The 18,553-nt window shown below is 38.0% G+C and overlaps 1 protein-coding gene across 2 annotated transcripts in view; it reads left to right on the top strand.

The window, feature by feature from the left end:
- gria3a (glutamate receptor, ionotropic, AMPA 3a) overlaps positions 1–18,547 on the top strand; it is a 66,440-nt gene extending 47,893 nt beyond the window's left edge. Inside the window, exons 12-16 of one of the 2 annotated variants that reach the window (XM_087173576.1) lie at positions 1,556–1,754; positions 8,454–8,701; positions 15,670–15,784; positions 16,995–17,243; positions 17,949–18,547. In XM_087173576.1, the coding sequence (XP_087029702.1) occupies positions 1,556–1,754; positions 8,454–8,701; positions 15,670–15,784; positions 16,995–17,240 (808 nt within the window). In that variant the 3' untranslated portion in view covers positions 17,241–17,243; positions 17,949–18,547. Of the gene's footprint in view, positions 1–1,555; positions 1,755–8,453; positions 8,702–9,445; positions 9,561–15,669; positions 15,785–16,994; positions 17,244–17,948 lie in introns of both variants that reach the window. The other variant, XM_087173575.1, reaches the window with a different exon arrangement.
- Positions 18,548–18,553: the final 6 nt, after the last annotated feature.

Here is an 18,553-nt window from a genome sequence, read left to right as displayed (position 1 = left end):
CAGAGAGATGATCGTCGCATCTGACAGTTATAGATTGGATGCCTAAGGCTAAATATGAGCTCAGGTTCTTCAGCTGGAATCTATAGTTGTGGATCCACAGGTAATTAGTGAAAAGAATAAATTAAGCAACAAATGGGGGATTTTAGTCAGGCACAAGCATGCAGTATCTGAACAGAAACTGCTGATGCCATGATTTTTGCTAAAAAGCTTAACATAGACCAGCAGTTTCCAGGTCACAGTAATAACCAGAAGAGGAAGTGTATTTTCTAATTTACATACCTTAATCACACCTTCTGTAATCTCTAGTGCTTTTTTGTGGATACAACGTTGCCTCTGGCTCAACTATGTTTAGACCATCTCAAATCAAGTGTGGTAAACTGGCCTTAATGTGACCTTTTAGATAATTATCCCAATTATTGAAGCCATTTACAGATAAAACTTGAAACAATCTCCCTAGAGAAGCAGTCTCTCTGAAACCTTGATTATGAACTAACAGTATACTGAATGTAACAGCATATTTAGATAGCATTGATCGCATAAATACATACATAAACCCTGAAAACAATCCAGAGCAATACATATGCAGTGGAGTGATGCAGTATAGATGCAAAAGAGAAATGTGAGTTAATCTGAAAGCGGCGCATTCAGTGGAATACGTATGTGATCGTGCAAGTTGGGGATGGCACCAGAGTGCAAAGTAAAATTTGAAAATATGAACCTGGGGTTGAACTGTGAGGTGCAGATTTGAAGTCAGAGCCTTTACGCTCATGTGAAAACTGTGAAGAATTGGTTTAGGACCAGTGAGCAGGGTGGGAGTATCTGTGTGACGGAGTGGTTTGGCTCATCACACCCTGACTTCAATAACAGACAGAGTCTCATGGTGCTTTTAATTCCGAATTGTTGTATCCTCTGTGATCTAAATTTGTAGTGGAGAGTGTTACACTTTGCAACAGATCAAACACGAACAAAAGCCTTCACTCAACATCAAATAGGGGCTGCAGCAGAGACCTCAAGCAGATAAACTCACTACCTGGCACAAGAGAATGTGCTCAGTTACTTGGCAAATGTTAAGTTGAAGATCAGGACTCCGCTGTCCCTCGAATGAACCCGGGTAATCTTGGACAGATTCTGGAGCATCACATGAGTCTGCAGGCTGCTGGATTTAGGCTGTTGTTGGATTGAGCATTTTTGGCTATCTGGGATGGATGCTCACCTAAATTAGTTCCAAAGCTAAATGTGGACGCAGTTATATTGAGTTAATGAGGCTTATTATGACTTTCAAAGATTTAATCAGCTGTAAAGGCTGCTACATTGACTTAATGATACTTCACTTAAATTCATTTATGCTAATATGTGAGAGCGTGGAGCACCAGGGACATGCAGTCACCTGGACAGTTGATCCGACACTATACAGAGATTTTTCACATGATTCTGAGCTTCACATGTCAAAGCTGTGAGCTGGAGACACAGTAGGGAATGATCCTTCTCTCCCCCCTCCTCATACCGATCTGAGCACTCTGCACTCATGTCTCTCTGCTTTATGTCCTCCTCTCAGGTCTCTGTCCGGCCGCATCGTCGGAGGAGTGTGGTGGTTCTTCACTCTCATCATCATCTCCTCCTACACGGCCAACCTGGCTGCCTTCCTCACCGTGGAGAGGATGGTCTCTCCGATCGAGAGTGCCGAGGACCTGGCCAAGCAGACAGAGATCGCCTATGGAACGTTAGACTCAGGCTCTACGAAGGAGTTCTTTAGGGTGAGTATCTCACCTGGCTGTCATCCATGCTGTCACTGCGCTGTGTAATGAGTGTCGCTCAAATATAATGTTAATGCTGGCCAAAAGCACAGAGCTGAATTAGTCTCTGGAGCTTTCATGGGGGTTTTGATTTATTACCTGCAGGGTAATAAATTGAATGAATAATCAATAGAGGAATGTCTAGAATTGTATTTTTTCCCTGATACAGCACTAATACTACAACTACACTTGATTAATTCAGCACAGATTTTATTAAAAAAGGAATTAAGTATGACTGTGGGAGTAAACAGCTAAAAGAAAATTGCATGAATTTGTTTTGTTAAGTGACTTAAAAGACGTTGCTTTGGGATGGATGGTGGAAGTAAGCTCATATTTTTCCAAGTGTCAAAGCAGAGCATTATTAGGCACAGGAGGGAAGGCCTGTCATCAGCATGGTTGCAAATCCACTTTATTAACTCTCCTTCTCTTTGTCAAAATCAAGATTTTTCTTCCAGCTGTGCACTTTTTTGGCAACAGGAATACTTCAGTTATGCAACCAGGACAATCATGTCCCCTCATCCAACCATAAACCGAACTCCACTAAAATGTAGATTCATTTGCAGTGCTCTCAAAGCAAGTGCACAAATACTCAAGGTCACAGTGCATAAACATCTTCTAATAAGAAAGAGATAAAGCTGCAGCCTTAAAAGCGGTAATAATTAAACATCAACTAGTGTTGGCCATGTACAAAAGCAGGTCACAGATTGTATCAGGCAGCATGTGATCGTTTTGACACTTGTGGATACATTTTTGAAATTCTGCATTAACTATATTTCTGTCTTGGCGTCTGAATCGGCGCCCATATCTCCGATTTGTTCAGCATTTCACAAAGAATGAAGTGAAAGGAAATGACAGTTCAGTCTGATTATCAGGCTTCTTCTGTGTGTGTTTGAAACTGTAGAGAAAAAAAACTACAAGATGTCGTTATAATTCCAATTTGTGGGCCTCTGTAAAAAAAAAAAAAAAAAAAAGAACGGCAATCTCAAAGAAGGTGTCCTATTCCTTGGAAATGGAAATGTCATTCACATCCAATGTCCAGCTCTGAGCTGTGCCTATTTTTAGTCCTTCTCAGTCTCTTGGTGTGATTGCTCCGAGTGAGTCTGAGACATTTGATAAATACAAACTGTGCACTCCTTTAGGTTTGGGAGTGATCAGGACGGAACTGTGTGTTGGTTTCAGACAGTGCCTCAGAGAGAGGGCTTTCTTGTTAGCACAGAGTCAGTCAAAACATAATCAAATGAAAGCATGCACCACATAACAAAGGAGATTTTGGTGAAATTTTTACCTTTAGGATGAAAGATTCTTCCTCTTGTTTGTGTGCTGAACAGTGGGAGGGAGTGATTTTGCAGGGATGGCGTGCGTAATGTCTCTGTGACCCAACCGATTTACAGTGGAAAAAGCATTCGAGTAGACTGACATGATCTGCTGTGCCAAGCTGAACTGAGGTCGAGCAATCAGCGTGATCAGTGTTGAGGAGGTCATCTGTAACTCGCCGTCTCCTGCACTGCAGTGCTTAAAAACATTACTGAAACTCATGAAAAATGTGGCTGTTCAGAGAGAGAAGGAGAATCCAGCAAACTGCAGCAGAAGAGATGACAGGAGAGGTTGGTTACCACTGATTCTGAAAATTACACCATTCTGTTTAGGAGATTTATAGTTGTCTCCAAAATTGCAAAATAAATGTATTGAATACGGCTCATAGTGAATCACATAGCTGACAGAGACTCTCTTCCTTTACTGTGTAATAATTCAAACTAGACTTGTAGCAGCGGCTCTGTTATTATGACTGGAGGGACAGACAACAGATGCGATATAAAATAGGACACTAAAGTTTATTGGAATTATTCGCCACTTTCACTTTGTTTGAATAGCCGTAATTCCATTTAATAATGAAAAAATGAAGACGATAGGTGATTGGCACATGTATCAGATTGAAACATTCACTTTTGACGTGTTTGTTGGATGTTTCAGCAAAATATCAAACGGATAATTTAAGAGGCTTCCTGTTGAATCATCACATTAAAAGCAGCAGATCCAGAAGCAGCAGTTCCACTCTGTGGAAGTGCTAATCATTGAAGTATTTGGCAGGCTGTGATTTGTCAAAAGGTGCTCCTGAGGAGATAATTGACAGGCATGGAGTGACTTCATCCTGCGTGACAAATATTCTGCTTTTCTTCTTCCAAACTGTCAGTGCAAAGGAGCCATTCTGAGCAATGGTTATTGAAAACTGGTGATGAAATGCTAATGATTAATAAGAGCTGTAAATACATTTACAGTGATATTCAAATAGGATGCATCACCTAATCCAGGTCATGTAGCATCCTCAGCTCATGCAGCGTATAATGATATCTAACACAGTCAATTTTATGACTTAATTTTTCAAGACTTTTATTTGAAACACACTTTGTTCTCAAGCCACTGAGCTTGGAGTTATAGTTTTACTTTAAATAGATTTGACCTTTTAATTTCAATTTCATCTAGATTGCGTATATGTGTTTATTTCTCTCTGCTAATGTGGCGTTCAAACTGTAGCGCCATCAGGCAGCAAGCGGTTAGACATGCATGGCTCTGCCTAAAATTTAAAAATCTGTCTATCAGCACCTCTAAACCTTTTTTCAACATGTTAATTAATCAGCTTTAGAGGCTTGGAAGGCAGATTTGTTTTTTGTTTTTTTATTTAGTTTCATGTATTTAGACAGCTGTTAGCTGTTTCTCCCTGTTTCCAATCTTTATGCTAAGCTAAGCTGAGAGAAGAGTGGTATCACTCTCCTCATGTATCTCTCAGCAGATAGGCAAAAAGGCTAACTCCCCAAATGACAAACTATTGTTTTAAAAGAAATTTCAAACATCTAATTCTCATGTTCAGCCACTTTTTTGTGATTAATTGTTGCATATTATGTTTCCTCAATCTTCACTTGCTTCTACTTCCAGTAAAGCTGTGATTTGATACATGAATAACTTTAAATAAGCTGCTGATGCTGGAGTTAACATGCTGCGTTTGGTTTTATGTTACTGAGGTGGTGTATTCTCTCAGAGTTTGTTTGTAAGGGATGATTTTAATTACTGCGGCGCTGCTAAACCAGCCATGCTAATATTTAATAATTTTTATTAACCCTGTTATTACTGATCATGAACAAACAGTAAAATTAGTTTTAATTACATAGTTCACCATGAATGTAACTAAGAATTGCACAAGATAGAAATGAAACACCAGGGTGATTGCACATGCTTTGTTTAGTCTGTCATCTTTGTTTTGGGATGACAGCGAGACAGACATACAGAGAGGGCCATGAATCACTCTCAGCTCTTCGACTGGTAGCTGAACTCGTAGCTGGAAGAATTCCAGTTTAGATCAGTTTGTTTAAAATTCCTCACTGGCCAGAGGATATGACCTGTTTGTGGATACGCTGGTCACTAATGACGAATAATTTGTCTTTGTTGAGACTCAACTGCTGCAGTGAGAAGATTTCTCTGTGGACGAATCAGTCTGACAGCATGAGGAGTTTCACAGATTTCAACACTGGCTCCTGACGAGCGTGCATCTTCATAACCCAGAAAAGAATTGCTGTTTTCACACTATGGTCCGGCCTGTCATCAGTTATTATTGTCATGTTAAGAGTGTTTACATGAACACTCAACTGAACTGAAATCGTGCATATGTCAAGAATGATTCACTCACTAGCCCGAGCCCACAATCCATTACATCTCTGGTGAATTATTTATGTTGCAGTACACAACACTGAGCTGACATAGTTTGTCAGTTCACTGCGATGTTTTCTTTTACTTTCACCTACCAGACGTGATGTTGGACTGACTCACACAGCTGCTCAACACACAATCTGGATAAAACTGGATACAAGGACTTGATTCTTCTATATCAGATACTATAAATAACCAAGTAAATACGTATGACAATCGCCCAGTTATCAAGGACCGTAGATAGATACTGAATAGCATGTCCAGAATAATAGTACATTTACAATTCCAACTATAATATGTGTTGTAAATAAGAAATATGTTCCACCATCATAAATGATATGAAATATCATATAAATCGTATGAAGGTCATACAGATAAGGTGATTTTCTCTGAAAACTTGCTCCACTGTTTCTGAGTTCTGACGTCACACTTTTTTTACTTCCTGTTTGTCAGATTATGAACCTGACTGCTGTTCCATAAAAACGATCCTGACAAGCAGCCTCTTGAACACATGAGGAAATATGAAAAGTTTCAACCCAAAGTTCCCTCTGAGATGCTTCTCCATTTCCAAACTCAGAGTACAAGGTCACATTAGCCCAGTTTAACGCAGCTTCTCTATTTTCCCCCTCTATTGTAGACAGCTGTGTACTCCTGCTCCCCGGTGGCCGGCGATCAGCCTCTTGCTGGCCATTTTTAGTAGCGTACTGAGTGTCAGAGCAGGGCTATGCTGCGCGTGTCTGAAGCTGCTCCAGCTGGCAGCTGACTGCACCACAGAGGTGAAGCTGTCAGTCCCAGAGTGAGCGGGTCAGATGTGTAAAAGACAGTGGCATTACAGAATTAACTGTACACACAGTCCAACAACAACTAACACAAACTATTTGAACTAGTATTTGTCCTAATATCATGTGGAGTCATGGATATTTGACCATGTTAAAACAGATGACTGTGAAATAATGAGATCCTAATCTCTCATGACCTCGGTCTTCTTTTGGACTAGATTGGTTCACGACAGACACCGAATTACATGAAAATCATTCACGTTTTGGGAGAATGGTTCTTATTTTTCATGATTGCAGAAGTCATTCGGACACAAACAAACAAAATGATTAAGACAATATGTCAATCTGTGCACTGATTTTAAGAAAGTACTGTATGTGCTCAAAGGAGACCTGCACAGGCTTGACCATAGCAGAAATCATAAGACAGTCTTATGGCAGGTGCAATAACAAGAACCAAGAGATAGTGTTTTGCCCTTTGATAGAAGATGCTGAAAGGTGCAGATGGACAGATACAGTCGTAAATCTGTGGGAATGCATGTGTGTGATTTTTTTGATTAAATGTTTTTATACATCTACACAACACACACAAGAGATGACATGTTTTAGTGAAACCTAACCTTAAGGTATTGTGTTTATTTGGGCCCAATATGTTAAAAACCAAGAAAAAGACATAATATCACATATTATATTTTCGTATTGTGTAACACAATATATAGACCATGACTGAGAAATTTTATACAAACAGATAATAAATATTTGTTGAACCCCCTACCCTCTCTTTGTTGTACAGTATATTTCACCACAATATACTAAAATACATATATTACATCTACAATGTTATATATCACTGTGTTTACTGTATATTAGAAATAACATAATGTATAACATATTAAACAATAATAATCTTTAAAATCTTTACTATAAATTTTGTATAGATTAAGCCCAAAATGGATAATATATATCAATATACCAAAATACAGAAATGACAAACATCTAAGTGACTCAAAACAACCTGTCACCATAAAGTCCTGCTATAACCTCTAAAAATGTCTTCAAGTACTTCAACACTTCACATGGAGGAATGTATGTGAAGTACTTGCACTGAAATATTCAGCTGGGAACCTACAGCGTCACTGTTGTCACTACATTGTAGCATCATGCTGCACAGCAGGTTGTGTTTGACACATTTAAAAGTTATATAAGCACCATAGTCGAATCAAGTGCACTTCAGTATTGATTTGTAAATGGACTGATTTGATTTAAAATATAAAAATCAAACCACAATGACTGTGACTCCAGCTGTAACCTGCTGGTAGGAGCACACAGTGAGGAGGAGGAGGAGGAGGAGGAGGGGGAGGAAGAGGAGGTCAGGACTGTCTGTTAATATTGATACCAAACATGGTCGGCAGTTTGCTTCTGCTGAGCTGCCAGATTGTCAGACTTCAGGCTGCTGGCAAAAGGCCCACTACCTCTGCTGCACTGTTTGCATTTAAAGGGTAAATCCACTCTGAATTACAAGAGGCAGAAAACTGTCAGCACACTGCCCTCAATGTGCTGACATGTTCAAGCAGATTGCACTTCAGTGATGTCACAGCAGGTGCTGTAGTGACTGAAAACACCTGGTATCACATCACTGTCTGAGGCGTGGCCATGAAGCACGGTGGCAGCGGCAGCAGCAGTTTTTTTCCTGTGTGATTCAGAGTTTCTTTAAAGGAATAGTTAGAAATGTAGGAAAATTGGCTCATTTGCTTTCTTGCTGAGCGTTAATTGAGGAGATCGATACCACTCATGTCTGTGCAGTAAGGATGGAGCTAGAGCAGGGAGTTGATTATGTTTATCATAAAGACTTCCTGTTTGTGTATGCATTAAACAAGTGCGATATAACATGTTAATTAGAGGGTGAGGTTGGTTCAAGTTTTTCTAAGACAAGGAAAATGTCCAAAGAAAATATGAAAAACAATTGGAAGGGACTTGCTTTTTCCTCCTCCATACATCCATACCAGAACACAGAGAGGTATCAATCTTTTCATGTAACTCTCGATAAGACAGCCACTAAGAACATTTCCCAAAATGTCTAACTACTGCTTTAAAAACCCACAGTGGCTTATTATGAATGTTGTTGATGTTTTATTAGATCCATAACTAAACTGTTTCTGTGTTCTCTCTGTGTCCTCAAATGCAGCGCTCCAAAATAGCAGTTTATGAGAAAATGTGGTCATACATGAAATCAGCAGAACCCTCAGTGTTTGCCAAGACAACACCAGACGGGGTTTCCCGGGTACGGAAGTCGAAGGGAAAGTTCGCCTTCCTTCTCGAATCCACTATGAATGAGTACATAGAGCAGCGGAAGCCATGTGACACCATGAAAGTGGGCGGGAACCTCGACTCTAAGGGCTATGGTGTGGCCACACCCAAAGGCTCTGCATTAAGGTGGGTGGGATAATATAACAATATCCTCCATGTTGTTATAGTATTCCACCTACCCTGATGTCTCCTTTTGTCATTCTCTTCTTCATCATTCCTTAATTATTTTTTTTTCTAAGTGCATCAATGAGTGAACAGTATTATAAGTTATTTTAATTGAATCAACATGTTCAACCATTTTCTGTTCTGTCCTATGTATATCTGGTTTGTGTCTGTATTACTTTCTTCTTTCTCTTAAGGTTATTGGTATACTAGTCACATGCAGTAAATCCATTTGAATGCTGATGTTGCACCATCACCTTCCCCAACCTTGTTTGTTTTGCTCTTTCCCCTTCAACCTCTCCTCCCCCCCTGGTTTCTGTGGTGCCCTTTTGCATTGCTTCTAATCCAACACTAAGATATTTCCTTAATTAATTTGCTAGTTAAAATGCTGGTCTGTCAGTTGTGATGAATGTTAAGCTGCATGTTGGATGTTCTTATCTCTAATTCAACAATGACAGAATGTCCCCATCCGCACACTTCAGTTACAAGCGATGTAACCCTCCATGCCACCTCTCTAATATTTAACATTTTCTTTGCTGTAAAAAATGCTTCTTACCCTTCCACACCAGTGAAATTCTTTACCAATTTGTCCCTTCCGTGCTCCCCTTATATACCATTGATATTTATCACTATTATTTACTAATATTCTATATTAGATTTCTCACGGACCTGTTCATTTTCTTACAAGTTATGTTTTATCGTTTCAAGAAATGCTGTTAACCTGGCAGTATTAAAACTGAATGAGCAAGGCCTCTTGGACAAATTGAAAAACAAATGGTGGTACGACAAGGGAGAGTGCGGCAGCGGGGGAGGTGACTCTAAGGTCAGCCTCAATGTCACCAAAGTCGGGTATCCTAGAACAGAGTAATCGGCAAGGCTGTCGTCACTGACTTTAGTTTTTCGGCCCAAACTCCCGTTACTAGGCTACTGATGAATATGTCTGCTTTTCCATTTTTATTGTGCAAATGTGATCAACTGGGAACCCTTTACTTGGCTAATGGAGGAGAAAAAAGCCCAATAATGTGAGATGAGTGCAGAATTAGTGCCGAAGAATATGAGAAAACTGAACATTAGGAGTTTAATATTGTGCTTGTGACAGAGTAGTTGTTTCTGTGTTCTTGGCCTGTGGTTATGAAAGACAGACACAAGCTTTCCCTCTGGTTTTTATATCTACAGGCCAACATGAAAGCTTTGTATCTTCATATGTGACTTTCAAAGTACTGCCAGACGGATCAAAGTGTAGATCTAATCTGATTTCAGATTATCAGTATCTCTGTAAAATTGACCAGTGTATCCACTCTCCAATCAGCCGCCTGGGCGTTAGGCACAGGAAACAGCGTTGTCTTGAGGGGACTAAGCATCACAGGCAAACGTGAGAATTCTAATGACAGAGTGACAACTAACGGTCCAAACTTTTTTGTCCAACATCCTCTCACCGAAATCCAGCGTAAGACCGACAGAAACCTTTGGTTGGTCTTGATCCAAGGCCAGTCAAAAGTCTTTCCATGGCCACCCTGACCTGGTAAACCCTGCAGCAGCAGAGTGTAAGATATGACCAGGGGCTCCATTTGTACAAGAGGATTTGATTTGAATTTTGTATTCAACTTATTTTTCATAGTGAACATACGGCTCATGTAAAAGTAACAGTGACTGAGTGAAGATGCATTCAGGCATTAAAGTGAGACTATGCAACTTTTTGCGAAACTGCAACCATAAGTAAGGCCTTTCTGATGTTTACTTGGACAAAAAAAGTTACATAGTCTTGCTTTAAATGTCAAGTTAAATCAAAGAGGAGGAGTTAAATTAAAGAAGAAGAGCTTTTTCATACCATGCACATGCTTTCCAGCATCATGTATCCTCACTATTTTAGAGCTGTGCACGTCAGGCTCAGCTCTGCAGAAGAGCTGGGGCCTTTCTCCAGGTCAGTCTGTAAATTATTGACACTGATGAGGATTTGCCTTCAATCAAATCTGTTGTACAACCTTTCCATGAATGAGGCCCCTGATCTTGTGTTTCAGATGCCAGGGCACAGTAAACGCCCTTACTGTGAATCCATCTCTGCCTCTGCTCTTCAGCTTGCCTCATGACCACAGCACTCTTGGCATTTTGTGAGAGAAGAGACAAAGAAAACTTTGCTGTTATTAACTGTAGTCATTCATTTCTGAGTGAGCAGGATATGGATACTACCAGTGGGATAACACAAAGAAGCTGTCACATCTCGCTGGCAATTTGCCTCGACCCCTCGGTTAGGAAAAGAGTAAATGATCAGTGTAACACTGTCACATCTGACTGCCATATTTCTATGTCCTTATTTTACTTTCAGAAACAGAAATGCATGTGTGGGTAATTTAACAATGAAATATGAAAATATATTGTATGTAACTACCACTGAGAAAATATGACCTTTCACAGCATAACATAAAACTAAGTTATCATGTTATCATTGTGCTGCAAAAATTAAATTCAGCACATATATTTGGAAATCAGTCATGCTTACTGAAACCAAACAAAACCCCAGAACGTTAAAATCACACATCTTGATGTGTTTACAGGGAATTTTTTATTAATCAAAGCTGGATGATATAAAATATTCACATCTTTGTGGGTAATCTATGTTTCTACTGTGTGATGTGTATTTCATTTGACATCATACAGAATGTGATTTATGTCTTGATTTGGCCATGAGAGTCAGTATTGTGCATGGGGCAGTTGGTGTTGTGAGTTGTTTTGTGTGGTCGTGAATGTTTTTAGATGCTGTTGTCCTGTTTTGCAGTCACACTGAGGGGTAAAGCTCTGATGTGACTTGAAATCAGAGGGAGGGGAGGTTAATTTGTCTTTCACACACAGACTCAAAACAACTACAGGGGATGGACACAATAAAAGACACATCTATGCATTGTATTCAATCCAATACACCAATAAATACTATCTTTGTGAAGTTCTAATAAGATGTTAGGTAATAGCACAGCACCTCCCTGACGCAGCCCGAACATTATGAATTATTAAGCTTCACGAATATAAGATTTGTAGCACTGGCTGTTGTATTGCATTCTAATAGACTGCACAGGTGTTCGTGATATTCTGTCCACCCCCTGTACAGAGGGTCGGATTCAGACTCTTTAAAGTCAGTTTTCAAAATTAGTCTGTAATGTGAGAAATTTCATTTGTTTAACCTGAGTAGCTCGGGTCATTGAGAGAACCAAGGCATTTTATATTATTATTATTATTATTATTATTATTATTATTATTATTATTATTATTATTATTATTATTATTATTAATAATAATAATAATAATAATCATTATTATTATTGTTATTATTATTAATAAACATGGACACAAGGGTCTGAATCAAATAGTCCCAGATTTGAACAAACTCTGATTCATCAACCGGATTCATAATTAATAAGCCTTCAGATCATCAGACTGGAGAGAAGGTGAAACTGACAGGACAAACAGGCCTTGATTGCCGATGTGAACCGCGGTATCCAGTAAGCTGGTTGTAAACATTTTTCAGGTTTAGAGTTACACATGGAGAAGTGAGTTGATGAGTGGGTGGAACACGCTGAATCAGAAATAGAGAGTGTGAGCTTCTTATTGAAAAAATAAAAACCTTATTACTGTTAGTTGGCATGGCATAAAACACATGCATTTAATGTTCCCAGGGATTTTCACATGACATTGTGAATTTAATGTTACATGTTTAAGATTGATGCAAACAGAAGGAGGCAAAGAACAGAACTGGTTACAACTCAAGAGATTCAAGATTTAAAGCTTTTATTTCTCACATGCTCAAACAACATGTGCAGTAAAATGCAGGTGAACTACTCTTGAGGTTCAATAAGAACAGTAATGAGAGTAAAACTAAGAATTAGAATAAGAAATGACAGAGATCCAAAGATGCAAGAAAATTAAAAATATATATACAAAGTGTATTTTGGCCTGGTGTGTAGGTGGTGGCTGTGCCATTTTTCAGAAGGCCTATATAAAATACTGTAAAACTATAAACTATAAACCATCAAAATAGACTATATAAAATATATTTATAATTTCAATATATATATTGAAATTAATGTGTTTAAATTGGAATTTTTTATTTATATTAAATAGAATAAAATATATTTATATTATTTATTTTTTATTTTATAATTAATAATGTTTATTTAAAGTCCCACTATTTAGCATTAATAAGCAGTATATAAACATTAAACATAATAAATGGCTTATAACACACTATAGCGTAGTTGTAAGCAGCTGTTGCTGTTGAAGTGTTAATTAACTGCCTTACAGCTGTGTGCAACTACATTATATTGAATTATAACTTATTAACTATTTATTAAATGGTCATATATTGCTTATAAATGTTAATAGGGAAAATTAAAGTAAAGCGTAAACAGTAAATTTTCTTGACAGACACATCAGCGTATAAGTGACTTGTATATTGTAGATTGTGGATCTTAATTCAACAAACAGTTCTGTTTCAGTCAACTCTCTTGATTTTGCTCTTTACGTTTCACAACATTATGTATCTGTTTGAAAAAAGGTGCTCCACAAACTCAACGTGTAACCGCAGTTGGAAGCACAATGTTGTTATTCTAAGTTGCTGCACTATTCGAGCTGTTTATTGCAGTCGTGCTCTCAATGCTTTGTGAACGTGAGCAAAACCAGGTCTGCTACATCATATGTTTTCTCTGTTTGAATGAACCCTGTGGAGCTGTGAGCCAACATGAGAGGTTTAGGAAGCCCACAATGTTTTCTGTTTGAACAGTGAACGACAGGTGGAGTTCTTTCCCAACACAGACCAAACTGCAACAAAAGAGCAAAAATATTTAAATGCTACTATTTTAAAGTCTGGAACAAAGTAATTACGAACCCAAACTGCTTCAAGACATGGAAGTGAAATAGAAATGATGGCAGTTAATTATCTCTGTGCTCTTTGAGTTTTAGGTATTGAACCATGTAACCAAACATCAAACCTTTACTCCCAGCTATTGATATTTATCTGTTTCTGTGCATAAAATATGGATCAAATGCTGTTTTTATCTCAGTTTGATGATGAGAAGAGTCACAGAAGAAGGTTTTAGTGTTTCTAAACTGTGACCCTGTGCAGTGTACTTCAGTGTATTATTTAAGTCCATGGCCCCCACCTGGTGGTACCTGATGGCCAGCAGATTGTTGCAGCTCAGAAGTTTAATAACAACAATATAACAACAGTATGTCTTTGTATTTATGAGAACATAGAGATAAAGCCGGACACCAGACTAGATCATCCTACCCAAAATGCTGTGGGACGTTTCAGATATTGTCCAATAACAACTAATCTTCATATTGACCAGACACAGTCATCCTTATGTGGCTTAATGACAGAAGGTTATTACACTGAGGGCAACGAAACACATGGATCAATGTAAATGTGACACTGAATTGATTAATGTAGCCAAACAGCCTTGAATCTAAATCTGTGGTTTGAAGGCTGCTTCATTTATCTGGTTTTCACCCTGAGGTGCAGGGGCCAGTTTGAAAACACATTGAAGGTGTCACAGGGACACAAAAACACTTGAAACCAAGATATGAGTCACTAAATACTCATGAATAACAATCTACAAAAAAAAAGTGTCTTTGATGAATATAAGCTGTTTAAACAGATATTTGACAGATTGCCAATTTTTAGCTGTTGCTCCCAAATAGATTAAAAAAAAAAAAAAAAACTTCACTTGAAAGCTTCGTTTGCAATTCATCTTCATAGTGTCTCTAAAATGCATCATAAGAAGACAAAGGTTAAGCATCTAAAATGTGACATTCTCCAAGTAATACAATTACAAATCATTGAAGGAGGGTCTTTATTGAAACTTGCTTGATTTGTTGAATGAAACACACATTTTAAGTTATTTAAAGCTGCCTTCAGCTACAAATGTAATGTTTCAAACAAACAAAATGAAAATCATCATAACTTTGCCTTTCCCTGAGCTCTGACTGGAGAACAGGACAGCAGATCATTTATTAAACATCATGCATGACTTTTTTAAAATTTTATTTATTGATTTATTTTTTGTGTGTAAATAATCCGAAAACATGATTTCTATTCGTTCTGATATACAAAGAACACAGTGGTGAATGCAATATATTTGATGATGTTGGATTACAAACAGTGATATTTTTTCTGAAAGGAAATCAGCCTGGAAATCAGGCAGTCAAGGAAATAAGCATAATGTCTTGCAAAACAACCCCCCCTCCCAGGAAAGCTTCGACTCTCTTAATCAGATTTGGTTCAGAAAGCATCTTTAGAGTCTCTCATCTTATCTTACTGTCACTTTGATAAGTAAAATAATCTCAGATAATGTCAATTGTTACCTAGAAATTGAAGCAGGATCTAAATTTACATTTTTTGACTTTGTGGTTGGTACAAAAGGTGTGCTCTAGTGTGGGGGGGGTTGCATTGGACACCCTGTTTTTATGATTTAAAGGGGTGATTTTGTGAGACATTAGCCTGGAATAGCTGGTAATGAAATTGGACTGCTGTGTTTTGTCTGTTAGTCAAGAAAGGGTTCCTGTTAGATCCACCTTGCTAAACATCAAAAAGGCTGCCCATAGCAAAAAAAATGTGCCCTCAGCAATTACTGTCTCTGTTTTCTTTCATTCTGTGAAAGCTATGCAGCAGCTGCTTTATTCTGCAAGTTCAAATCTTTCCTCTTCTTGTGATCAGTGTGTGCCGATTACTCAAAGCGATATAGCTGGGGTCTGGCATGCTAGGGTAGTCATGGATTATGAAAGGTCATATATTTATATTTATATACACTGTAGTGTTGCTTGCTATCTGTGATGTGTTGGCCAGGACCCTACTCTATCGCTTTGCACAGTATAAAGTAGTTTAAAAAGTTGAATAACATAAAATAACATAATAAAATGTTATTTATGTTATTTCCCACGTGAAGAACTCCTGTAAACCTTGCAGTATTGAAACTCAGTGAACAAGGCATCTTAGACAAGCTGAAAAACAAATGGTGGTACGATAAGGGTGAATGTGGAACCAAGGACTCTGGAAGTAAGGTCAGTCGCTGCAGGTCTTTTTATACTGATTGCAAAATGCATTTTGACCTAACTGTTCATATGCAAACATCTAAAACATACATTCTGTCAGATATGTAAATCATGACATGATATATCTGATATAGTTGCTTGTTTGCCCTCAGAATAACACATGAAAAACATTAAAAACTAGATTTGCTTTACACATAATCTAATTTATACACACCGTGATCATGATTCATTACATTAACATGACTTCATTATTGCTGTATGCACACTATTCAAGATTTGTAAAATTGCAGCATGATTACACGATATTTTTTATTCATACCATAAAATTTAAAAAGTTGAATCATAGAATTGAAACCATTATACTGCTATTTTGTTATCCAAACCTCTATTGAAATTTAGTTTATTGGTGTTCTTATTCATTTGTATGCAAACAGTGTGTATTAACGCTGACATGACCAGCTAGTTTCCCAAAGGCATCCTTATTCTGACCAAGTCCAAACTGACCTTTAAATACCATCTGAGCACAATGTGGTCAAATGGTTTTTAATAGTCGTGTCTCGTAGATGGAGTGTCAGAGTAAGGAAAATTTTTAATTCATTTAAATAGGTTTATAAGCCAGATAACAGATCTTTTTAGGTGTAAAAAGTAGGATTTCCTGCCTTTAGGCCTACAAAATACCCCAGAGGGTTAGAATGCAAATGGTAAAACTCACATAAATGAATTTCAATATTACTGTTTGGCTTTTAATAGCAGCAAAATGGTTCAATTCACCTTCCACAGCTTGCCACTTTGATTGTACAAATGCAGTGTGTTGAAGTTGAGCAGCTACAGTATGCTAGTGGATTGAGGGTTTAATCTGTAGACCTGTACGACCACGACCGCCTTCCTTTAGAGGTGGTCTCGTAAAGAGACCATAACACAGGATAGATAGCAGCTCTCTACATTCACCTTCCCAGCTCTTTAGAGTAGAGATAACGTGAGAGGAGGAATTAGACACATTTAAGTTGTTCCAATTTATCTCACTTATAGACTAAATTAAGCAACTATACCTCAGAGGGTTTTGTAGACACAGTTAGCAACCTCCTCAGAGTTTCTGTCTAGTCATAGTGCAGCAGAATGTACATACAGGATTTATGTTGGTGTGGGTATACATGTTCTTTGAGGTCAGCCTCAGAGTGCCATTTAAAAAAGTCTTAACGGTGGTCTTTACCTCCCCCAGGACAAGACAAGTGCATTAAGCCTGAGCAACGTGGCAGGAGTCTTCTATATTCTGGTAGGAGGGCTTGGTCTGGCTATGACCGTGGCTTTGATAGAGTTCTGCTATAAGTCACGACAAGAAACCAAAAGACTGAAGCTGGCAAAGAACGCCCAAAACTTTAAGCCAGCCCCTCCGGCAAACACCCAGAATTTTGCCACGTACCGTGAAGGCTACAACGTGTATGGGACAGAGAGTGTTAAAATCTAGAGGGTACGTCTTCTGTTGTTGTTTACATGCTTGTGTTAGTTTTAACACACTGTAAAACACCATGCAGGAAATTAGTGGAATCAACTAATCTTTTATCATTAACTTAATGTAAGTATATGTGTTCTATTCATTTAAAGTTATTTCAGATTTTTATTTTCTGACTTGAAGTTGTTCAGTTTGAAAAGATGAATTGAAAGATTAACTGTTGAGAGATCATCCAATTAAGTCTACAATATTCACAGAATTCCCAGCATGCATTGTTGGAATTAAATCTAACCAGACCCCTTTGCTTGTTTAAACATAATTCATACATAATGGAATCTTGTCCTTGATATGTGTTTCTTTTCATAATAATTGAAATAATGCAAACCATGATGAAGGTTAGTATCGAATTCAGCCTCTATCTCAGTGAACTTATAAAATGTCTGATTCAAGTCTGTGTCATTGTGACTTAACACTTGTTGATTGAACATAATTCCTTAAGTTATCAAGTTCAACCAACATAACTCAGTTGGGTTAGTGTTTTTGAAACTCACTTTGAACTAATTATTCAAATGAAGCTCAGTTCAGTCGCCTTCCTAAAGCAGCAGGGGAACTTGTGTTGTTGAATTGAACCTGCTGGGAATGATTTCGAGTGTGATGGTAGCTGGAGATTTTTTTTTTCTCTGTATCTGACTCTTATCCTTTGCACATCTCTTGGCTTTGCAGAGATGAAATGTGTCAATTCCCACTGGTGCGTCTGGATGGAAACAGCCACTCTGTGTGACCCCGACACCCCGAGGCTGGCATCCTGGAGGCAACAGCCTTCTTTCTCATATGCTTGGACACAAGCCTACAAGTCAACAAGTGCTCATTCTGGGTTGTGAGACCCGTCACACTAACAGAGGGCAATGACGCAACAGGACTTTTGCTTCTGGAAACATGGGATTTGCCTCTTGTAGTGCCTTATGGAGCATTTCGGCGTCATGGCAATGCAATTAAAATTTAATTCACTTGAAAACAAAAAGCAAAACGAAACAAACAAAAAAAAAAACATCTGTGGAACTAGGGCAAAACATTGCTTTAAATGACAATTAGACGAACTGTTGTAATTTCAGTTGTTTTCTATTTTGAAGAAGAAAAAAAAAGCCATGATTTGCAATCAAAACATCCTGGAGTACTTATTAAGTCATTGGAATCCTTTACAGACATATTTTTGTGGTGAAATCTTAAGTTGGATAAATGTTATATTTAGTGAAGTAAAGTCATTTTCTTGTTTTACTATAAGACTATTTTCAGTGTCATAATATTTAGGACAAGCATCAATCAATAAG

This window comes from Seriola lalandi, unplaced genomic scaffold (assembly GCF_002814215.2).
Source record: "Seriola lalandi dorsalis isolate HSWRI2012SDOR001 ecotype SW California unplaced genomic scaffold, Sedor1 jcf7180002054256, whole genome shotgun sequence".
NCBI classification, from domain to species: Eukaryota; Metazoa; Chordata; class Actinopteri; order Carangiformes; family Carangidae; genus Seriola; species Seriola lalandi.
Note: the sequence above shows the minus strand (reverse complement) of the source record. Positions and strands in the feature narration are given on the sequence as shown.